Raw genomic sequence first — 23479 nt, 5'->3', positions numbered from 1 at the left:
GACTCAGAGCCCTGCTAGGCTAGGAGAGGCTGTACCACCCTACAGCAAGCCCATTTTATAGCAGCGTCTCTATCAGACACAACTCTCCAGAACTCTGTGCCAGGGACCACTCGATGGAAAGCAAAGAGTAAGCAGCTCAGAAAGCCTTTTCCTTAAGGGCTCTAATATTTATAAAAACTGGTTCTAAAATTTATAAATATTCTGACCTTTTCCCTAGGGTCAAATACCCTGAAGGAAAAAGAACAAAGAATAAAGTCTCAAATCTCATTATTCCTGGTAGTTCTGTTCTATGAAGTGTCCACAAACACTGAACCATTGCTTCTAAGGGACAACCAGGGTTAGGTTCCTGCAAGCCTTTAGACACGGTTTTGTTTACCAATCAGCACATACCCTTGTTTTGTGTGAGCTTCTGTTTAAAGAAACCTTATTTAATATACATTGTCGGTTCACTAATATTGAACTCATGCATGGATGATGCTTATCTAATAACTCATATTTTCTCCATAAGGCACATAATGGTGTTCTTTAGCTTAGGAACACTAGGTAGCACTTTGACACTATAGTTGGGGGCCATTTTTAACAGTCAAATCACCAACAAAAAGGACAAAAACGTGTAAAACATGGCTCTAACTATACTGTGAAAAGAACGCTTGTTTACACCATGAGAGTTTCAACAAGAAGGCAGAGTGTTTTCTTGTTCCCCCTCCACTGGGGAACCTGTGCGTCGAGAGACTAAAATGTCACCATTCTCTATAGATATCCATAAATGACTCCAAGAGCTCTGTGAGGACTGATTTTGAGGTTATGAAAAAATGTTAATGAGTAGGTGAATTCACAAGCACAGAATCTGCATACGAGAAGTGACTGTACTTTTGAGACCATTCCCAAACCAGCTTCTCACCCTAAGTCTGAGAATAAATCCATAGACCGATCTTACAGCAATCTTATAAAATTTTCTGGAACCTTCATGGTATCTAAGAACCTACTCAAAAGCTAACTTCTATACCAGAAAGCTGCTCCAGTAACTCAGGGAGCTCTCTGAGTGAGCTCCGAGGGAGACCCCTGACTGCTTGGATAAGAGAGTAACCAGAATGATACCTACTATAGGAAGCCATGGGAAAGAAAAAGAGAGACAACCAAGAATCATCATGGCAAGAGTTTTGGTTTTTTGTTCAAAAGGTACAAGAAGGAGAAGACTTTAACTCCAGGTCACTTACAGGAACAGACATGGCCCTACCTGAGGGGCACGTCATTCTTCAAGCTGAGCAAACACCACAAGTTTTACACTTAGTCTCCGTGATGCAGCAATACATACACTGTGTAATACTGCTTCAATTTGGTAGGATTGTTTTAATGTCTGGATTTCTGGATGCAGGTGAGATGGGGGAAGAAGTGAACATTTACTGCCAGGCACTGTGTTAACATCACCTTTATTACCCAGATCAATTCTTCCCAGATCTAAGAAGTAGAGGTTCTCATCTTCATTTTACAGCCGAGGGCTCAAGCACTCACTATCACACAACCAATTTACTCCAAGTCCATTATACCATCTGGATTCCTTTCAAGAGGTTAAAATAAGAGATTGCTTGGGTGTTTCAGCTAGTTGAGTATTCAGGTAAGCATTGAATTGAGTAAAGTATTTCTTATAAACTCAATTCATGACTTTTTCTCTAGGAAACTCAGATCTTTTCCAAAAAGAGAAGAGGAAAAAAATGTTTCTTTTTCTATGGAAATTTCTCTCACTTCTATTCATAGATCTTTAAACCAAATCATAGAAGAATACACATAGATCAAACAGCACCTAACAGACATCTCCATCCTGTCTCCTATAAGACTGTCACTTTACCCTGCATGCAAAGGTGGCCCTGAGCAAACAGCTAATCAAAGCCCCTATGCCTAGTTTCTCTAGCCCCTCACTTTGTAAGTTTGACCCTAAAAATGTTTCATGTTGCCCATCTGATCCAATTCTGCATGAAGGGTATACTATAAACAACACATGCTAAATGTGTCCACATGATTTAGTATGAATAAGCATTCAATTGACAAATTTTTTTTTAAATATATTTTATTGATTTTTGTACAGAGAGGAAGGGAGAGAGATAGAGAGTTAGAAACATCAATGAGAGAGAGTCATCGATCAGCTGCCTCTTGCACACCCCCTACTGGGGATATGCCCGCAACCAAGGTACATGCTCTTGACCGGAATCGAACCCGGGTCCCTTCAGTCCCCAAGCCGACGCTCTATCCATTGAGCCAAACCGGTCCCGGCTCAGTTGACAAATTTTACTTGAAGAGGGAAAGGTAAATTAGTTCCAACACAACAGCACCACCTTCTGGTTGGTGAAATGGAATTGAGACATAGAAAGTCATATCTGACGTTAAAAAGCACTTAAACAGTTTAGTAATCCAGAAGGGTGGCAAACTAGAAAATTAGCTTCCAAAAATTCTGAACAATGTTGGCAGTAAGTAAACACCTTCACAGACCAATCGTAGAATAAAAATTTTTTTTAACTATAGGTCACTGCTGGTCGTCATTCCACTTTTGCAATCACTGCAGCCACACCCAGCCTCTCAGCTCTCTCATACTGTAGAATCATGCTTTATGAAAGAAATTTCTTAACCTGTAATTTAAGAGTAACACCCACACCTGAAGGGGTGCGCATATAGGCTCTCTGCTGTTCACACACAAAGTCAAAATTTGATGGAGGTGACAATCACTGTCAAGGCCCTCGGAATCTGTCCCTTTCCCTATCTCCCACTAATACTGGTTAGCAGTTAGGGAGCACCATCGACTCTCACAGGTCTGAACAAATTGAAGAACAAATTGAAGTAGAAGAGCTAATGATGACTTAGTATCACCTTTCTATTCCCCCAAAGTACATGACTTAGCATCACCTTTCTGTTCCCTCAAAGTACAGGACTCCTTAGTACAGTGTGCTGAGATGGATGTAGCCTGAAGTCTAAGTGGTACTTTATACTATAACTGCCGCCACCTTCTAAATAAATCCAGACCAGGAGGCCCCATCAATGAAGAAATATGACAGCTGCAAGGAGAGTCTGAACTACTTCCAAATCTCTGCTGCCAGAACAGACCCCAGCAGCTGATTTGCAGGTCTGCCTTCTTCAATGCAGTAACCCCACTCAAAGGCCCCTGAAGCCAGCCTTTTTCTGATTTCACTCATCGGATATGCCATTTGTCCTTCCATGAGGAAGACAAAGCAAGGGGGATAGAGAGTGGGGTCATACACTATAACCACAACCTTCCTTTCTTGGTGAGAAACAAGACGAGACTCCTGGCCCACGGAGATGTAAGGATAAAGGAACAAGCGATTCTCCCAGATGCTGTCCGCACAAATCCCCAGCCCCAAAATGCACCTGAGGATCAGGACCTTTGTCAGGGTTCCCTTTGCTTCCTCCCCAGCCACAGTGTTCTGCACTCATGGGATAGTCTCCTAAACCATCTGACTTCAAACTTTTTTGGCCATGACCTACGATACATTTTTCTTACAACCCTATCCCCATACATGTACAGATGTGTACCTGAACAAAAGTTACATTTAAAAAAAGCAAACCTACCTTTTTTATTTAAGATGTACACTGAACTTTTCTAATGTCTTCCTTTTATAAAAATGCTGATCACACTCACTGAAATGATTTCACAACCCACTGAGAGAGTGTGAGCCACAGTCTGACAAACACTATAGTAAACATCCACTTTCATTCCAACCTCTGACATGATCCTCTTCTCTGCAAACCCAGAATCAGACCTCCTTCAAGGGCCAAACAAAGGCCTCTCCTCAATGTCATTCCCAATGAGTGCCCGGCATGTCCCAAACACCCAGGAAGTAAAATAATAGCTATAGACAGTCCCCACGTTGAGAAGCCAAGACTACTGGGTGAGACAATTAACAATTGATGAATTTTAGCTCGGTCATCTCTCCTTCCTCTGAACACAAAAAAACATGTCATCTGTATTCATTCATTCCTTCATCCGTTCATCCCTGTGTTTGTTCATCTCCCCACCTTGACTCATTTCATTATCATTTATGTAAACAATATTTTAATGTTTATCAAAAGATTAATTCATCAAGTAGGATTTCTTTCTTTTCTTTTCTTTTTTTTACAATTTTGTTTGTCAAGGGATAATTTTTATGAACTATAAATAAATTAGGAACTAAAGTGCACTGTCACCAATTCTTGAAAACCAATGACCCATTTATTATTTTGTGCAGCATTTATAGATATGGCAGGTTCCCAGATAAATTTAATTTGGCCCCAATCTCTTAGCAAAGGCTATGAACTAGAGTAAATGCAAAGACCAACCTTCTAGAGATTTAAAAATAAATAAAACCAGCCCTATCCTATTTGCTCAGTGGTTAAAGCATTGGTCCACAGACTGAAATGTTGCGGTTCAATTCCAGTCAAGGGCATGTACCTTGGTTGCAGGCAGGCCTCCCCCAGTCAGGGCATGTGCAGGAGGCAACCAATTGATGTGTCTCTCTCACATAGAAGTTTCTCCCTCCCTCCTTTCCTCCCTCCCCCCCTCCCTCTCCACTTCCCTTCCACTTGAAAGCAATGGGAAAAATATCCTCAAGTGAGGATTAACAACAACAAAAAAAACCTGTAACTGGGCCAAAGAAGCCATTATGAGCTGCTTGCTATATAAATAGGCATTTAATGATTTTTCCTATGTTACAATACTGATCTAACAGGTCCTCCATTTCTGCAAAAATGAATAAGTAATTTAAGATTATATTAATAGGGTTTGTAGCACATAAGAATTATTACCATAAAGAACATATTTTAAATTGTCTTTCAATGAAACATGCATAATTTTAGAAATCATAGCTAAAGACCAGAGACAGTAGATATATCCGTCACATGCACAAACACATTTTAAGTCATAATACCTTGAATATCATTTAAGATACATAAATATTTAACGTACACTAACTAATGTCAGACAATACTATCCTAAGCACTGAAAACATGATGGTGAACAAGAAATATGGTCCCTGCACTAAAAGAGTTTATAGTCTATCAGGGAAGAAAACCAAGGTGTGTCAATGAAGGATGCCAGGCTAGCACAGAAAACAAGTTACATTCCCCTTCAAATGGAGTCAGAGAAACATCCGGAGAAGTGGACATTGAAGCTGAGATGAGGGGAGAAAGAGGACACAGTCTGGCTCTAAAGGGACCTAGGTGATGTGCAAATAGCCAAGTATTTATGTTAAGAGTTGCCTCTTGTGTAAGAAGAGAGACCACAGTGGAAAATTACACAACAGTGGAAAAAAGACATAGGCATCTCTACTTCTTAATCTCTGAGGAAAACGGTAAAAATGTCACAATGTCATCCTGGCCTATTCCCCATATTACCCATTCAAACACACATTTATTTATTCATGCCACAGTGTGTGCCAGACACTAGAGAAGGATTCAATGGTGAATAAGGTGGACTCAATATTACCGTCAGGGAAACAACAAACATAGGCAAACAATCAAACAGAGTGCTTCTATGGCTACCTGATTCTGAAGTCATTGACTAAAATACTGAGTTTAAAAGCTACTGTTTGAAGACTCTTTCAAATAATAAGTAAGGGAGAAATCAATACTGAACATCAAATATGGTATAATGGAAAGATTAAAAGAAGCTTTGACATCCCGTACACATAAACAAAAATTATGCTTGTATTTTCAAGTAAATGCTACTAATTAGTGTTTTACAGATGTCAATGCATTTACACACACTCATTTTTTCTGTACAAAGCAAGAGAGGCCAAGCAGATCTTATATAAAAAAGGCATAATATGCTAAGTGTCCAGTCGTCAGGTCGTCCGTTCTACCAATTAAAGCATAATATGCTAATAATATGCTAAGGCCACTCAACTGCTCACTATGACATGCACTGATCACCAGAGGGCTGAGAGTTGATCAGTCACTATGATGTGCACTGACCACCAGGGGGCAGATGCTCCCACCAGTAGGTTAGCTTGCTGCTGGGGTCCAGCTGATTAGGACTGAGCGAGAAGGGCCAGGCACACCCTAGAGCCCTTCCACGGTCCATCCCCGACTGGCCAACCTCCATGTCCTGCCCCAGCATCAAGTGTGCACCGGTAGGTCCCCTCAGCCTGGCCTGCACCCTCTCAGGTGATGCTGGGAGAGCTGGTTTTGGCCTGACAGGGACAACTCACTATAAAGTGCACTGACCACCAGGGGCAGATGCTTAATGCAGGAGCTGTCCCCTGGTGGTCAGTGTGCTCTCACAAGGGTCCCACATCTTCAGCAGCATTCAAGATGTCCGATTGACAGCTTAGGCCTGCTCCCTGTTAATCAGACATCCCCCAAGGACTCCCAGACTACAAGAGGGTATAGGCCGGGCTGAGGGCCACCCCCCTCCCAGTGCATGAATTTTGTGCACCGGACCTCTAGTATTTTAATAATTACCTACTATTTGTCAAGCACTGCTTGTGGAATGGCAGGTACTTTGTTGGGAATAAATTAGTCTCATTTCACAGAGTAACTGTCATCAACCCCATTTCTCAAACGAGGAACCTGTGTCTTAGAGAATTTACATAATTTGCCCAAAGATGCATGGCTAACAAGTGGCAGAGGCAAAATTAGTCCCCATGTCAGTCTGATGTCATAGACTGTACACCTCCTTCTCCCTACTGCAAGGCTTCAATGTTACCCAAATGTGAACAGTGAGGCTGCTACAGTGTGACACTGAGCAGAGAAGGTGTGACTAGACTTTGGGTAGAGAGTTTTGTGTGTGTGTTGTTGTTGTTTTTTTATATATATATTTACTGATTTCAGAGATAAAGAAAAGACGGAGATAGAAACATCAATGATGAGAGAAAATTAGTGATTGGCTCCCTCTTGCACACCCAACAATGGGGATTGAGCCCAAAACCCAGGCATGTGCCCTGACTAGAAATCAAATTGTGACTTCCTGGTTCATATGTCAAACTTCAACCACTGAGCCACATTAGCCAGGCAGGTAGGGAGTTCTTGTTCAATGTTCTTTCAGCCACACTGAAGTTTCACTACACTCTTAATCTCAGAATTCCTATCTTCCCACTTGAACTTATCTTTAGTTCTCTAATAATCCAACCCCTTTGGATTCTACCTAAATTGTCTTTCAAAGGATAATGAGGGAATGGATCACAAAAATAAGCAAATATTAAAATTTTTAACATGCAACATCATTCACAGCCTGCATCTGATGCTATTTCTGATGTGTCATGGGCTCCTGAAGTACATTTCACAGTGAAATCTACTATTAATAACCATAATAAAAGTCCAAAGCTATGTCAAGCTTTATGTACATGAGCTCATGTAATCCACACAATAACCCTAAGAACTCCATGCTATCATCCTCAATTTATGGAGAGAAGCAGCTTATCTACCAAGGTTAAATAACTTGTCCAAGGTCATATAACTATAGGTAGTACAACAAAATATGATGCAGAACCTAAGGTTTTCATCTCTATAACAGCCTGTATGCCTGTGATGGCCATATAATATTAAAAAATATCAAGATACTCTGGTCTGTATGTTTGTAGACGTTTTCATATATAATTACTCTTATAGTTACATTATCAAAATTGTTAGTTTTAGTAAGTGACACTTTTGTTAAAGAATAAGAAAAAATTAATTAGATATATCACTTAAAATTTTCATACCTTTTACATTATTAAGCACCATGAAACTTTAAATCTATTTGAATAAGTAGCTTAACACTACATATTTTTTTCAATATTTTATTCAATAACTTTTCATCCTAAGAAAATGAAATGCTTTGTGATGGTTAATATCAAAATTACTTAGGGTTCAACTAGAGATGTGATACTCAATCTTTTTTTTTTTTTTTAATAACTTTTTTTTTTAAATATATATATTTTATTGATTTTTTACAGAGAGGAAGAGAGAGAGGAATAGAGAGTTATAAACATCAATGAGAGAGAATCATCGATCAGCTGCCTCCTGCACACCCCCTACCGGGGATGTGCCCACAACCAATGTACATGCCCTTGACCGGAATCAAGCCCGGGACCCTTCAGTCCCCAAGCCGACGCTCTATCCATTGAGCCAAACCGGTCTCGGTGTGATACTCAATCTTTTTATAACCCTATTATAAAAAGTGTGGCTCAGTGGTTGAGTGTCAACCTATGTACCAGGAGGCCACAGGTTTGAATCCCCAGTTGTTGTCTTGATCCCCAACAGAGGGCATGCAGGAAAGATGTTTCTTTCCATCTCCCCCTCTCCCTTCTCTCTCTCTCTTAAAAAAAAAAAAAAAAATCAATAAAAGAAAAAAAATTTTAAGCAAACAATATAGCTTTCAGTTTATTTGCTTCTAAAACAGTATTTTATACAAGTAATGGAATAAATAGATCACAAAAAATTAAATAATGGGGAAAGTAGAGATCAAAGGGTAAATATAGGTATCATTTTTTGGTGTTTCCCATTCCTCTCAATTTGCTACTTCTAACCTACAAGTAAATCTGCAATTCATTTTAGGAAAAAAAAAAATGCAATGGGAAAGGAACAGAATAGAGGTAAGTAAAAAAAAAAAAAAGATATTATGCAATATGTGTAATGAATCAATAAATTTGTCTTACTTTCTTTTGTAAACATGACTCACTAATTAGTTTCTTTATTTTATAGACAATCTCAAAACATACCAGGCTACAATGCTTGTGAATTAGCTGAATGTACCCCCTCGGGATGTGGGGGGCAAGCTTCCACTTTAATAAACAAAACAATGTCCAAAACACTTACCAATTTGTACTTGCTCAGGCTGACTGAGAGAAACAAATGCTGACGTGTCATCAATCCATGATACCTGAATGTTCCCTGTAATATTGTATTAAACATAAAGTGAACACTTGACCATTTAGATAGCTATCAGATTTCATTTATATCTCTGTTATATTTCAGTATATGTGTTAATTTAGAGAACTATGAGGTGGTTTAAAATATAATCAAAATCTTATCACTATTAAAAGGTAATCATAAATCTACTACAGCAGTTACTTCAGTTAAAACTTCCAAGAAGAAAGAAAAAAAAAAGGAGCTTTAAAATTTTGTTTTAATAAACAAAAGAAATATCCTTCATGATTTGTGTCCTGCCAGAACTGGAAACTTTGTTCCTATCAAGATCACTAACAAAATTCAGAGGCCACATAAGTTAAAAAAAAACACAACCATTTCTTTTCAAAGACATAAACTTAGAAAATTACCAATGGGAATCAATGTAGCAAAAAATAAGAAAAAGTCAATTTGATCTCAAGCCAAGTAAAGAAAACAGGTAACAGAATGAAGGGAAAAGAAAAGGTGTCAGAGAGAGGAAACCACGTCAGTCTAACAGAGGGGGAAAAAACAGAGGGGCAGAAAACAGTATAATAAAACAAAATGATTTTCACACAGAGACTAATCCTCAAAAATGGTTAAGGGTGAACAGAATGGGATATAGGAGAGCACTGAGAAGGAAAGAGGAATGGATTAGAAAGATGCAGAAAACTAAAGAGAAAACCGGAGATCTAATTATTCTGCTACAACTCTTTTTTTAAAAAAAAATACAGAAAACTGAAATTTAAAAAAAAGAAAAAAAAAAAGGGGTAAACAGCCCTAGCCAGTTTGGCTCAGTCAGACTGAAAGTTCTCGGGCTTGATTCCAGTCAAGGGCATGATCCCCAGGCACAAACCTGGGTTGCAGGCTCAATCCTCGGGCCTGGTTGAGATGTGTGCTAGAAGCAATCATTTATGTTTCTCTCTCTGTCTCTTCCCCTCCCACTCTCTCTAAAAATCAACGGAAAAATATCCTTGGGTAAGGATTAACAACAATAACAAAAAAAGGTAAACACACTGGAATTTAGCAATGAAAAACTATTTTAATTCCAATTAAATTTTCAAAGGCTAGGAAATTAGTTTATTTTACTATCACAGGATAAAACTCCCACTTCCTGCTGCACAATGAGGTGCCATAATGACTTAATTAGAAAGTCACTTACTATTATTTTGTTGCCTCTCTATCCAGTATACTGTCTTTGTCATAAATAATAATAGCTAACATTTATTAAGTAGTTACTATATGCCACATACTATTGTAAATGCCTTCCATGGATTAGCTCATTTAATCTTCGTGACATGTCTATGAAATGGGTGACATTATTATTATTTTATCATCATCATCATTACCATCATCATCAGTTCCGATGAGTAAACAAAAATACAGAAGGGTTACTTGTCCAATATCACAAAGTAATTTTCTTTAATTAAAAAATTTTTTTAATTTACTCAGAGCTTTCTACTTAATTTAGCCAATTAAAGTTTGACCATATGGGGATAAGAGCATAACAATAAAAGATGAGAAACAACATCAAAAGCTTTCAAAAGAAATGAGCTGTGAAATTTACTGCATTTCTATACCTGTGTTTTAAGTTTAAAAGCAGAATTAGAATTTTAGAAGACATGAAGACTATCTGCAAAGATTAGGATAACTTTCCGAAAATATGCCTGCTTTCAATTACTTTTCTAAAATTTAAGTGTGTAAAGGTTTTACTTAAAAAACTAATATAGCCAAAACCGGTTTGGCTCAGTGGATAGAGCGTCAGCCTGCAGACTGAAAGGTCCCGGGTTTGATTCCGCTCAAGGGCATGTGCTTTGGTTGTGGGCACATCCCAAGTAGGGGGTGTGCAAGAGGCAGCTGATCGATAATTCTCGGTCATCGATGTTCCTAACTCTCTATCCCTCTCTCTTCCTCTCTGTAAAAAAATCAATAAAATATATTTTAAAAAAACAACTAATATATACTTTAGAACAGTGTTTTTCAACCTTTTTTGGGCAAAGGCACACTTGTTTCATGAAAAAAATCACGAGGCACACCACCATTAGAAAATGTTAAAAAATTTAACTCTGTGCCTATATTGACTATATATAAAGTAATTCTCTTGAATAGGAATCAAATAAACACAAAGAAAGTATTTTATAATTACTTTATTATGAAATATTAAGTAAACAAAATAGTGAAAAATTATAAAATTCTTGTCTTGTCTGCACCTACGGCACACCAGGCAACATCTAGTGTGCCGCCGCGGAACAGCGGTTGAAAAATGCTGCTTTAGAAGATACAGAAAGCATAAAGAAAAAAATTATATCTAAAACATTCAGTGATGCTAGTATGATGTTTCTTTTCAATACAGTTTCTATGCAAGTTTGTAAAAAATAATAATTTTAGTTACACAGAAATCCTACTTTGTATCTGCTTTTTATTCTAAATGCTAAAATATATAATTACTTTATCATCTTTTAATAAACAAAATATTTTTTGTTTTTTTTAAATATATTTTCATTAATTTCAGAGAGGAGAGGAAAAAAGAGAAACATCAATAATGAGAAAAATCATTGATGGGCTGCCTCCTGCATGCCCCACACGGAGAATCAAGTCCATAACCAGGGGATGTGCCCTCACCTGGAATTGAACCCTGACTTCCTAGTTCATAGGTCTATGCTCAACCATTGAGCCATGCCAATGGACTTTTCAAATATTTTTAAATGGGCTTTTCAAATATTTTTAAATGGCTACATACTAGTCTATTGAAATAGATAAACATTTACTAAATGTTATTATTGGACATTTAGGTTTTTGCTGCTTTCGCTTTATTCAAGAATATCCAAAGAAAATAGCCTACATACTTAATTTATTTAAATAAATAAATAAATAAATAAATAAATAAATAAATAAATAATGGGTGAAGGCATTGCTGAAGACTTATAATCAGAAAGGTCTTTATAAACCCTAATCAGAAGACTGTTCAATTTAACCTAATCCCCTGACTTGATAAAAAGGAAAACGAAAAGCTGCCCTACTTGACACATATCACATATCTTGGTCCTCTCAAACATCTGTGTTCATCTGCTTGGAATGTTCAATGTCAAACAGTGAGTGATTGGCTGCCCTTAATCTTAAAAGTGATATATCGTGAGCCTGGATTTATTTTCCATGGTCAGCAGGAAGGGAAGTTATAGTAATCCTATCTTGCTTTTCACGAATTAATAATATATCTCTACTGTGGGGTGCTATTAAAAGTTCCTCAGATCGCCCTGGCCGGTGTAGCTCAGTTTAACTGGAGCACCATCACCTACCATGCAAGTAAACGAAGCATGTTGCCGTACACTGAAAGGTCAAAGGTTCAATTACAGGCCAGGGCACATACCCAGGTTGCCAGTTCAATCCTCGTAGTGCCTAAAGAAGGCAACCAATTGATGTTTCACCAATCAATGTTTTGCTCTCACACTGATGTTTCTATCTTTCTCCCTCTCCTTTTCTTCTCTCTCTAAAATCAATTATACATGTCTTCAGGTGAGGATTAAAAACTAAATCTGGACTTAAAAAAAAAGTTCCTCAGATCATATTAGCACAAAGATAGCAGTATGTCAAACTCCCAAAAATTTCTTAAGTCAGATTAAAGCCTTACATATTAATATTCTTTTATGCACCTGAATACCTCTGATCTCCTTGACCAAAAGAAGAGCAAAGTGTTAAAAGGACATATATACTTTGAGTTACTTACCAAAGGCACTAAAAAGCTGGTAAAGGTCACTGGTTTTCCATTCTTTGGGGAATGTCACATGGAGAACATGATCACGTTTAGGTTGTACTACAAGACAAATTTTTGATAAAAGGCTGAAAGCTGGGAAGTGAACTATACTCCAAGGGTTCTCTAAGTCCACAGTAACTTGGGGAATTATTATGAATGCCTCCTGATTACCAGACAACTCCTAAAAGCATTCTTAGGAATGGCAGTACTCTGCCATCTTAACCTAGACATCAGGCTTGATATTTTATAGAACACATAATAATAAAAATTCTATGCAGAAACATCTTTGCTCATGAAGTTCCTGTGAAAATTATTTAAAGAAGAAAAAAACAAAAAACAGCTGCTCAGTTTGAGAAGTTTCACTAAACATTTTAACTTTCTCCTTTTAATCTAGTTGTCCACATGTTTATTAGCTAAAACACACACCACACTGTTTCAAATTAAATGGGCTAATTGTGTAACTGTGCAACTCCAAGCAAGGGAACTAACCACTGTAACCAATCATGGTTCTAAATTGGGAATGACGATATTCACCTTGCAGAACATTTATGAGAATGACAGATTACAATGTAAAACTAATATGGAGTGCAACAGTATGTCCTCAAATCAGTATCATTGCAATGATTATCATCAAGTATAGTTTACCCATTCCTAGATCCTATAGTATATATTAAGACCAACATCCAAAGGCTTGGAAAAGAAAAATGGGGCAATGTAGATAAAGTACAGATTAATCAGAAGAAGAAGCAACCACCTCCCAAATATATTAGCTTTTTGAGGTTTTCAATAACAACAAAATCACCTACTAAACTTAAATATACTGTACTCCAATAATTAGAAAATAGAGAACTTACTGGTACTGATATAACACATCTTAAAATCTACTATGCATTATAAGAAATTATAAATTTAGAGTTCTGAGTGAAACAAAATTATGTATTTTTAATTCAATACTCATAAACTTGAAAATGCAAGTAAAAAGATGAGTTAATCTAGGCTCAAGGGTACCATTAACTTAAGCATACTATTCATATCAACCACAAAAACCTCTGCCTATCTTTAAGTGAATAAAGCTCTTTCTTCAATCATACTTTTCCTGTTATTCCTTCCAGACCACATACTTAAATGTGTAGATGCGTAAGAAAATAAAATTTCACTTACAGTCTGGTCCTTCCAAGTTTAGATAGGGAATATCCATGACTCTCATAAGAAATAACCTACAAAAAGAAAGATAATGAACTAATTTATACTTAAAAATCACAGGCATCTATTAAATATTTTAGAAATTTCTTAAACAAATTACTCTGTTTTAAATCATTTTAAAAGCTCTTAGGCCAAAACCGGTTTGGTTCAGTGGATAGAGCGTTGGCCTGCAGAATGAAGGATCCCGGGTTCGATTCCAGTCAAGGGCATGTACCTTGGTTGCAGGCACAGTAGGGGGTGTGCAGGAGGCAGGTGATCGATGTTTTTCTCTCACTGATATTTCTATCTCTCTCCCTTCCTCTCTGTAAAAAATCAATAAAAAAAAAAATTTTTTTTAAGAAAAGAAAAGCTCTTAAGATTCATTTCAACAATTTTTCTCTATGGCTAAATATTTATCATTTAAAAAAGAAAAAAGAACCTTGAGTAACCCCAACACCTACAACAGTTCCTGGCACTTATGAACTGTTAAATGAATGGAATTAGTAAGGAAAAACTAAAGAAAGTCCTCTATAAAGCTGCCTGTCAATCCAGAGAAAATGAGAGAAAACCAGTATTTTAGTGCTAAACATCTTACCAACCAATAAACAATTGTTCCCTAAATTGTAGAGGTTACCCCTCTAATTGCTGTTTTGTGAATTAAGAAAACAGCAAAGGTATCTTTTTTACAGAAAATTATCACACTGACATAAACCATAGCAGTCATTTTATATATAACTTCCAAAATGGAAACAAAGGCACTTAAAAAATAGTACTTGTAAATTAGAAGCCTCTGTAATGCCACTCAATTTTCTCTTTTTTGCAAGATTATGGACAAAACATCAAACATTCTGTTGTATGTGAGATGATTTTAATGAGTTTTATTTAGATAACGATATATTGTGTACTTTTGGTAGAAACTGCATTATACAGGAAATTAAAAAAGCAATCCAAGTGCCTAACAAGCAATTAGTTTGGCTTCACTGACCCACAATTAAGGCATTTTATTAGCAGACATTCAAAAGCCAAGCTAGGCATGATTCAGTTTACAAATGGAACCATCAGTCTGAATAACACTGTTCCATTAACACTAGGGGAAAAAAAAAAAGCTATGGTACTCTGTGGTTTGAAAACTTGTTGCCTAGCCTACAATTTAATAAACCAAATCCTATGGCTAAGAAACCAAATTTATTTTTAGTGCACTAATTTAGGCTCAAGTTTACTGTTCTGGTTCTGATAGTTACTTTATCCAATTTAATTAATACTGCAATGCCAATAGAAAACAAAGCATATAAAGCACGTAACAACAGGTTTTTGCTTGCAAGTAGCTATTCTCACCACTGCCAACCAGAACCTAGAAAGATATTCCTCATTAGGAAGCTCAGTTAGAAGTATTTTTATGCTTCGTACTAGAGGCCCGATACACAAAAAATGAAAGAGTAGGCCTTCCCCTGGCTGCTGGCACCGGCTTCCCTCCTCCAGCTGCCAGCAGGCACCCAGATCCCGGGCTGGCTTCCCCTGGGGCCCCCACAGGAACCTGGGACCCCGGCTGGCTTCTCCCCTGGCTCCTGGCTTCCCCCCCTAGCCCCACCTTCATCAGGAAGGATGTCTGGAAGACATCCAGTCTAATTAGCATGCTTTCCTTTTATTATTATAAATAACTTTAAATTCTCCATTTAGTAACTTTAGCAATGGTCCCCAAATTCTAAAAGCCAAATAAAAAATACTTTATTTTAAAAGTTAACAAGTACTATAAAAATAATTTAACTTTTTAATCTTAATTTCAACAGAAGATAACCATTGAGCTACATGGGTTAGGCTAGAAGAATAAAGTTGAACCAGCAAGATGTTCCTGGCTATACTGCCAGATACACCAATAATCAAAGTCAACCTCAAGATTTAATAATATGTGGGGCTGATAAATTATAGTTCATCATTTCAACAGAACATTAAACAATCAAAATAAACTCAAAGTAACTTTTGAAAACTTCACAACATAAAAAATCGTGATACAATTTCAAGTTTTAAATAAGCACAGAAGTTTATACTGCAATTACAGCTTCGTAAAATATTTAGTCATTAAAACAACAATGAAAAATACCTCCATCCCAATGGTTTTGTGAAACAAAACTTTGTTTTTCAAAATTATTTTACTATTATTTTTAAACTTAAAAAAATAATAATAAAGGCTACCAGAAGTGAGAGGCTCAGGGTAAATAACTAGCGACTTTCTTAGAGAAAGCCCAGCTGGAAGTGCCAAATGAGTCAATCTTATGCATCCTGTGTACCATCTCACCTGTTGTGAAGGAGGAGAATATAAAGCAAAATCATAAGTTCTGAGTCAGCAATTACTTTATTTCTTACTAAATATTGTTTTCTTTCTAAAATCATGGTACCTCAATAATAAGTTTAGGAGACCTAGTGTCCTTATATACAAGTAAAGCATTGAAAAAGAATACTTCCCCAGTTTATTTCACCATATAAAGGTTGAAAATTTTTTTGAAAGATATCTTTTCTGAGAAAAAATAAACAAATGGTACTACATTGAACTATTTTTTTTTAACTTATTTCAGAGAGGAAGGGAAAGAGAGAGAAAGCCAGAAACATCAGTGATGAGAGAGAATCCACTTCTGAGTACACAGGGTAGGACAAAAATAGTTCACAGGTTTATGTGAAATAGAGTTTGTCCTTATATTATTATTTGTTAATTATTGTATTATTTCCCATAAAACAACTATAAAACTACTTTTGCCCCACCCTGTACACACAAAGAAATCCAAAACACTAATTTAAAAAGATATAAGCACCCCTATGTTCACTGTATCATTATTTACAACATCCAAGATATGGAAGCAACCGAAGCGTCCATAAATAGACAAGATATACAATAGAATATTACTCTGCTGTAAAAAAAGAATGAAATCTTACCATTTGGGACAATATGAATGGATCTAGAGGGTATTGTGCTAAGTGAAATAAGTCATACAGAGAAAGTCAAATACCATATGATTTCACTTATATGTGAAATCTATAAGAACAAAATAATCAAAACATAAATAAACCCTCAGATACAGAGAACAAACAAAGTTTCAAGATGGGAGGCAGGATAGGTGGCTGGGTAAAAAAGTACAAATTGGTAGTTATAAAATATTCACGAGGATATAAAGTACAACATATAGAATATATTGTAATCTATATATTTAAAAGGCTAATGCGCAAAGTGGACCCTTGGGAGTTCGATCAGGAGACCAGGAGTTTGATTGCTCACTATGACATGCACTGACCAACAGGGGGCATGGTGGAATGAAGGGAGGCCCTGACTGGCAGCCGGAAGGCCCCATCAGCTCAGGGACCCTACCCATGCATGAATTTTGTGCACAGGGCCTCTAGTAGCTATATATAATGCCAGGTGGATATTAGAACTATCAGGGGGATCACTTTGTAAATTATATAACCATCCAACCACTATTCAATTACCTGAAACTAATCCATATATATATATATATATATATATATATATATATATATAGAGAGAGAGAGAGAGAGAGAGAGAGAGAGAGAGAGAGAGAGGCAATATGCACATTAGGCCAGGACTCCCTAACGGGTTATGACCGGACAGAAGGAGCAGAGACAGAGACACAGGCAGGGGGGCCATGGGACGCTGCGAGTCAGGCTAGGATCCTGGTCCCCCTCTCCCCACATAGGGTACCTCCTCACACAGCGGGAGGCAGGGCACCTCCTCGCGCCTCTAATATAAAACAATGTTGAATGTCAACTGTAACTGAAAAATTTATAAAGATATTTCTTGTCAAGCAATATACAGACTATTTGTTCTCTAAAATTTCATCTAACTTTGAAGTTTCATCTCTCATTAAAAGAAATAATACTGATTCTTTGCTAAAATACTCAAAAGATTTTTTTACAGTTAGTTAATCCTATACTATCTTGGTTGCTTACTTGATACTTTAACTAAACAGAAACCCTTTTCAAATGAATTATTAATAGCACTTCTCACTCTTCCCGTAGGCCTCCACCTCCGTGTCTGGGCTTTAGAGAGAAATGAATAGCTCCAAACCCTGGAAGAACACGAAAACCAACTGTGTGTGTGACTTGGCAGCCTGTGCCGCTGGAGAGAGCCATGCAATTGGAAAACCGACTCTAAAACTGTAGCTGAGCCTCTGTGGAACTGAACCAAAGTAAACTCCCCAGTGGCCTCCCATCCCTTTACTCAGGGCTACTTGCAAGCCACTGCTCTGGTAACATCCATGCCCTTTTAAAGTGAAATTAAAATGTTTGATTGTATGAATGCCTCATACAAACTGGCTGTCAAAAGGCCTACACTGACTCCTTAGCATGATTTGATAAAACACTTCACATATGGATCGCTGGACTAGACAGCTTTCATTTTAACATATGAGGAAATGCACTGGAAAAGCAGAAATGCTAATAAATATTTGAAAAGATGTCTCTTCACTGTGAAGTGCATTGAAGAGCAATTTCTCCCAGAAGGCCTTTTTTTGGGAAAATTCAAAAAGATACTTGGCCCAACACTTTCATGAAACGTTTTCTCTATTTTAGTGAAGATTCAAGATGGCTATAATTGGGTAAAGACATTGAAGACTGTGCGGGAGTCTCGCCACATTCCTGCAAACTTTCTGATGAACTGTATTTTAGCACTTCTTCTCTAAAGGACTGACACCGATGCAGGCAAAATTAAAATTCCCATTTGATACAACAGCCAAATTTATACCAGGATTTTATCCTAATAAACTGTATAACTCAAGTTGACATTCCAGATGCCATAAAACAAATTTTAGCCCTTTTGGCATTTGTCAGTTTTTTTAAACATTCTGTGATTATACGTCTGGTGATGTTGTTTATCTCAGCTTTCAAACATGTCTGGAAAGATCCAAGGATAAAGCAGACAGAGTAGCTTGAGCTCAGCCTCTTAACAGGCTACACAGCGTATAGGCTATGTTCAACACCTTTATCTCCAGAGTCACCTTTGTTGCTCTTAAGCTGAATGGCACTCACAGAAAGCCATCTGCTAACATTTTTTCCGACCAAGGAAGTATGATACTATGACCTGACTGTGTAAGAAAGCTCACTATTCACAAAAGAATTTCATTTCAGATATAAAACTTCTTAGGGGCCTTGAGCCCTTAGAACCTTGAGTCCTTATATATGTGGTTCCCCAGAAAAGCAACAGCAACATCACCAGGGAACTTGATTGAAATGCAAATTCCTGAGCCACACCTAATCCTATTGCCTCAGAAACTCAGAATTGAGAATCACTAGTTAATAAGAGTATGTTTAGGGTTGTGTGGTTAATTGCCATTAATGATGATTAATTAATCAGCTGGATAATAATGATTTGAGCCAACTTCTCCAAAAAAAGTATTAGTGTTAATGATTTTTTATATTAAATGTTTTTGGCTTAGAAAAACACAAAATTATTAAAACATATACCAAGGACTACCTCAAAGTCCAGGAAGCAATAATATAACGCTTCTAGTACTTTCTGAAACCAGGTCAACTGCAGCAAGAAACTAGGTTCTATGCAAGAAGTAAATTGGGGGAAGTTACTGTTCTGGCAGCTATTTTTCTCATTTTTAAGAAGAAAGAATAAAAGACTACTTATACTACTCTCTTGGCATCTCACTGGCAAAAGTCCAAGCTGTTTCTTTAAGTTGGCCACAAATGAACACCTCCAGCATCACAAATTAAACTTGAGCCAATAATGCAGCACTGAAGACTGACAAACAAACAATCAGACACCTCTAAAATTTATCAAAATTCTCCAACCTTACCAACAAGTTTCAGACACAGATTCTGGCAACCACAAAACACATTAGGCTGCTTTAAGAAGTACACAAGATCAAAGGTATCCTTTGATGACACCAGCTTAACTGAACCACTCCCTGGATGTCCATGAATAAAATCAGATTGTAAAACAATGCCAGTATTAACCCATTTTATTCAGCTGATCTCTAGAAAACAAAAACGACAAAAGTTGCCAAGACCGGTTTGGCTCAATGGATAGAGCGTCGGTTTGGGGACTGCAGGGTCCCAGGTTCGATTCTGGTCAAGGGCATGTACCTTGGTTGTGGGCATATCCCCAGTAGGGGGTGTGCAAGAGGCAGCTGATTGATGACTCTCTCTCATCGATGTTTCTAACTCTCTATCTCTCTCCTTTCCTCTCTGTACGAAATCAATAAAATATATTAAAAAAAAAAAAAAACAAAAAAAAAAACGACAAAAGTTATATTCAAAAATGCATGCAAAATTCCTGATGGCGATTTAGGAATACTAAGTCCAAGAGGCTCAGATCTCAGGGAACTGAAAAGATCATTAAAGTTCTTTAAAATTCTACATTACCAAATCTATGGAAAACAATGATTCTATTCAGAAATAAAAGAAAGTATTTAATTTTGCTCCTGCAGCAGCATGCTTGCCAATGCTATGTGTGAAAGGTACCCCACTCACATTTGGCTTTTAACCTGAACAATGTCTAAAGCCTCCATGTGCAGGAGCATGTAGGGACAAGTCAGGTTTTAGTCCTGAATTACTACCCAAACCCAACCCCCTAGTGTATATAAGTGAAGCATGAGCTCAAGATATAAGATCTCAGAAACTTTTTTTTGTAATGCTTTGGGGCTGGTTAAATTATGGCTTCATGTGATGAGCAGAGCCTAGATACAAGAGAAGAAGCTTTAGGTAGACTGAATTTTCTAGGCAATGGGAACAGGCACTGAAGAGAGCTATGTTGCCACAGTTCAAAGGGACAAACTTCCCATATTTGTAGCACAGGAAGAGCTGCTATCTGGGCTACCTGGGCATCCGGCTTTCCAGTCACATGTGTCCACACACACCATGATCACCATCAGGAAAACTAGCAAATAGGTTTGCCTCAGGGTTGAGCGAGACATTGAGGTATCTAAATATATAGGAACTTACTTTATGTAATGTCAGATTTGTACACACAGGCCTGAATGATCTAGAAGGACTTCTAATGTTACAACATATCATTATTTTAAAAAACTGTTTATTCTGATCTCTTTCCTTAGCAAAAAAAGAGAAACTGCAAGTCCCCAAACTTTCCTTCTTCCTCCTAAAAACTCAGTATTTAATTCAATGAGTAACAATTTGCATTTGTTCATCTGCTTTCTTCAAGACTGTACTTTTCTTACTAAAAAGCTTTTACCTAAAAAAAAAAAAAAAGATTTCCAAGGAAAACTGCACTCCTCTCATAACACTAAACTGGGATACAGAATTGTTGTATAAAATCTAATCTCAACACAACTGAAGCAGTGAATTAATTTGTAATTCACCCTAAGTCTCAAGCCTTCCAAAAGAAAATTGAAACCTTTAATGACTGTCAGCTCTACTGTACTTGCAAATGATCTTGGTATTTCCTTCAGGGCACAGCAGTAAAAGCACTTTATAAGAACCTTGTATGCAAGGGTTCATCATTATACATATTTATGTGCTATAAAAAACTAATTTCATCATGTAGGGTAGGAAGCATTCAGACATCTCTCAGAAAATAAGCCCATTTATTTTGCTTACTAAAGCTCTTATGTAAAATCAAAAGGCAACCACTGGCTAGCAGGGAGTTACTGTGCCATCAGTTATTTTAAATTCACTCAGGGGGGGAGCATACAATTTTCAATCCAGTCAACTTGATGTTTTGACAAATAGAGTGTTACCCGACATTTGTCCTGAAGCCAACTCTTGTCCTTTCTAAACAGAAATACACCACCAGAAATAAGGGGGGAAGGGAAGAAAGGGGAAACAAAAGAGAAAACCAGCAGCTGATTTGTACAGTATCCATCAAATGAACCATATCAAATTACATCAAATAAAAAAATGTTAAATTAAGCGTTAGACAGAGGTAACTTCTGCAGGACCTCAAAACAAGATTATAAAATGTCAGAGGAAATCAGCCCAACACAATCTAATGGTCAAAGTAACATCCTATCAGATTAAAAGCCAAATGTGAGTGGGGTACCTTTCCCACATAAAGAGGGAATATGCTAATTGACCGCCGTGCCCTCACAAAGATGGTGGCACTCACAGCCAATAAGGAGGGTATACGCTAATTGACTGCCGCACCCTCGAAGATAGTGGCGCCCAGTCCCCTCAGCCCCCCAGGCCTTCAAGGCTAGCCCCAGGCACAGGCAAGCCTCAGATGGTGGCTGCCCAGCAGCCCAGGGCCAACCCAGGCTCAGGTAACCAAAGCCAGCCAAAGCTTGTGCTGCTAGCAGTGGCAGCAGCAGGGGTGTGATGGGGCATCACCTTCCCCTGATCGCCAAATCACCTCCTGCCCCTGAGGGCTCCCAGACTGTCAGAGGGGGCAGGCTGGGCTGAGGGACACCCCCCTCCAGTGCATAAATTTTCAGGCACCGGGCCTCTAGTCTATTATAATTACTGCTCGGGCTGAGAGAAGAAGAAATCTTTCAAAGATTCCAGCATTACTAGAATCTCTTAAGGAAATGTGCAAACTGTGCTATAGCTCTTGCTCATGGGAGTTGGAAGTCCCATGTGAGTGCTGGGCATGAGGTGGGGGTTATTGTAACACTTAAAACTATGGACCTAATTGTTCAGATACCTGACCAGAATAGTATATGAGAAAGATACATTCAGTCCATCACCCAGGATGCTAAAAAACAACAGAAACACTGGGAATCAGAATAGTTACCGTAGCCTTGTCTTCTTGTTCCTCTGAGGAGGGGAAGGCAGGACAAGAGAAGATTCAGTGAGAGCCACCTTGCAGGTGGCACCCTCCTGAGAAACAAGCAGTCTGCTCTTCTAGACACGTGGCCTACTGATAGCCTACTACTGACTGGAACGTGACCTGGCATACCATGCAGTGGAGCATGAATAGCAAGTTGCTAGTAAATGAGGCAAGTAAGAATTGTTCAGTCCACTAACAGTGAAAGGGCTGGGAAGAAAGGAGGTGCAGTTGGCCCTCTGCAGATTCAACCAATCACAAATAGAAAAAAAATTTTTCTTAACATTATGTTGTTGCTGACATGTACTATGTGGTCAGGCCTACTGTACAGATATTTTTTTCTTGTCATTACTATTATTATTATATATAATAATAATTATTCTCTAAACAATTCAATATAACAATTATTTAAATAGCATTTACATTGTATTAGATACCACAAGTAATCTAAAGATGACAAAGTATATGGGAGAATATGCATAGATTATACATAAATACTACACCATCTATAATAATAAAGGGGTAATATGCTAATTAAGACTGGACATCCTTCTGGACAACCTTCCGGATGAAGCCAGGGCTGTGAGAGAAGCCTGGGACTCGGGTGCCAGAGGAAAGTTGGTGCCGGCAGCCAGGAGAAGGCTAGTTTTTATATAGGAGACTTGAGCATTTGTGGATTTTGGTAACTGCAGGGGGTCCTAGAATCAATCCCCTTTGGATAGGAATGACTATACAACCCTGATCTTCAGTTCTTTCTTTTCCTATAATCCTTCAGTTTAAAATCTCTCTGATGTTAAATATGAAGCACATGCATATGTCCAAAACAACTTACTGCCAACATGATTACTTCCCATGGAGAAAACAGGGCGAAACATTGGTGTGCTTTATCTTAGGCACCATAATGGTTCCTCCTTCATATACTATATACCTATACTACCCTCGACAAATTGTTGTATTCATTTGAATAG

At 37.7% G+C, this 23479-nt stretch overlaps 1 protein-coding gene across 1 annotated transcript in view; it reads right to left on the bottom strand.

The window, feature by feature from the left end:
* The window catches only part of PARN (poly(A)-specific ribonuclease), a 134762-nt gene that overhangs the window by 70055 nt on the left and 41228 nt on the right, over positions 1–23479 (bottom strand). Inside the window, exons 19-21 of the mRNA XM_084881134.1 lie at positions 13760–13815; positions 12572–12658; positions 8779–8853 (exon numbers count right to left, since the gene is read on the bottom strand). Coding sequence (XP_084737260.1) covers positions 8779–8853; positions 12572–12658; positions 13760–13815 — 218 coding nt within the window. The remainder of the gene's footprint in view (positions 1–8778; positions 8854–12571; positions 12659–13759; positions 13816–23479) is intronic.

This window comes from Pipistrellus hanaki (assembly GCF_964339955.1).
Source record: "Pipistrellus hanaki genome assembly, chromosome: 4".
NCBI lineage: Eukaryota > Metazoa > Chordata > Mammalia > Chiroptera > Vespertilionidae > Pipistrellus > Pipistrellus hanaki.
Note: the sequence above shows the minus strand (reverse complement) of the source record. Positions and strands in the feature narration are given on the sequence as shown.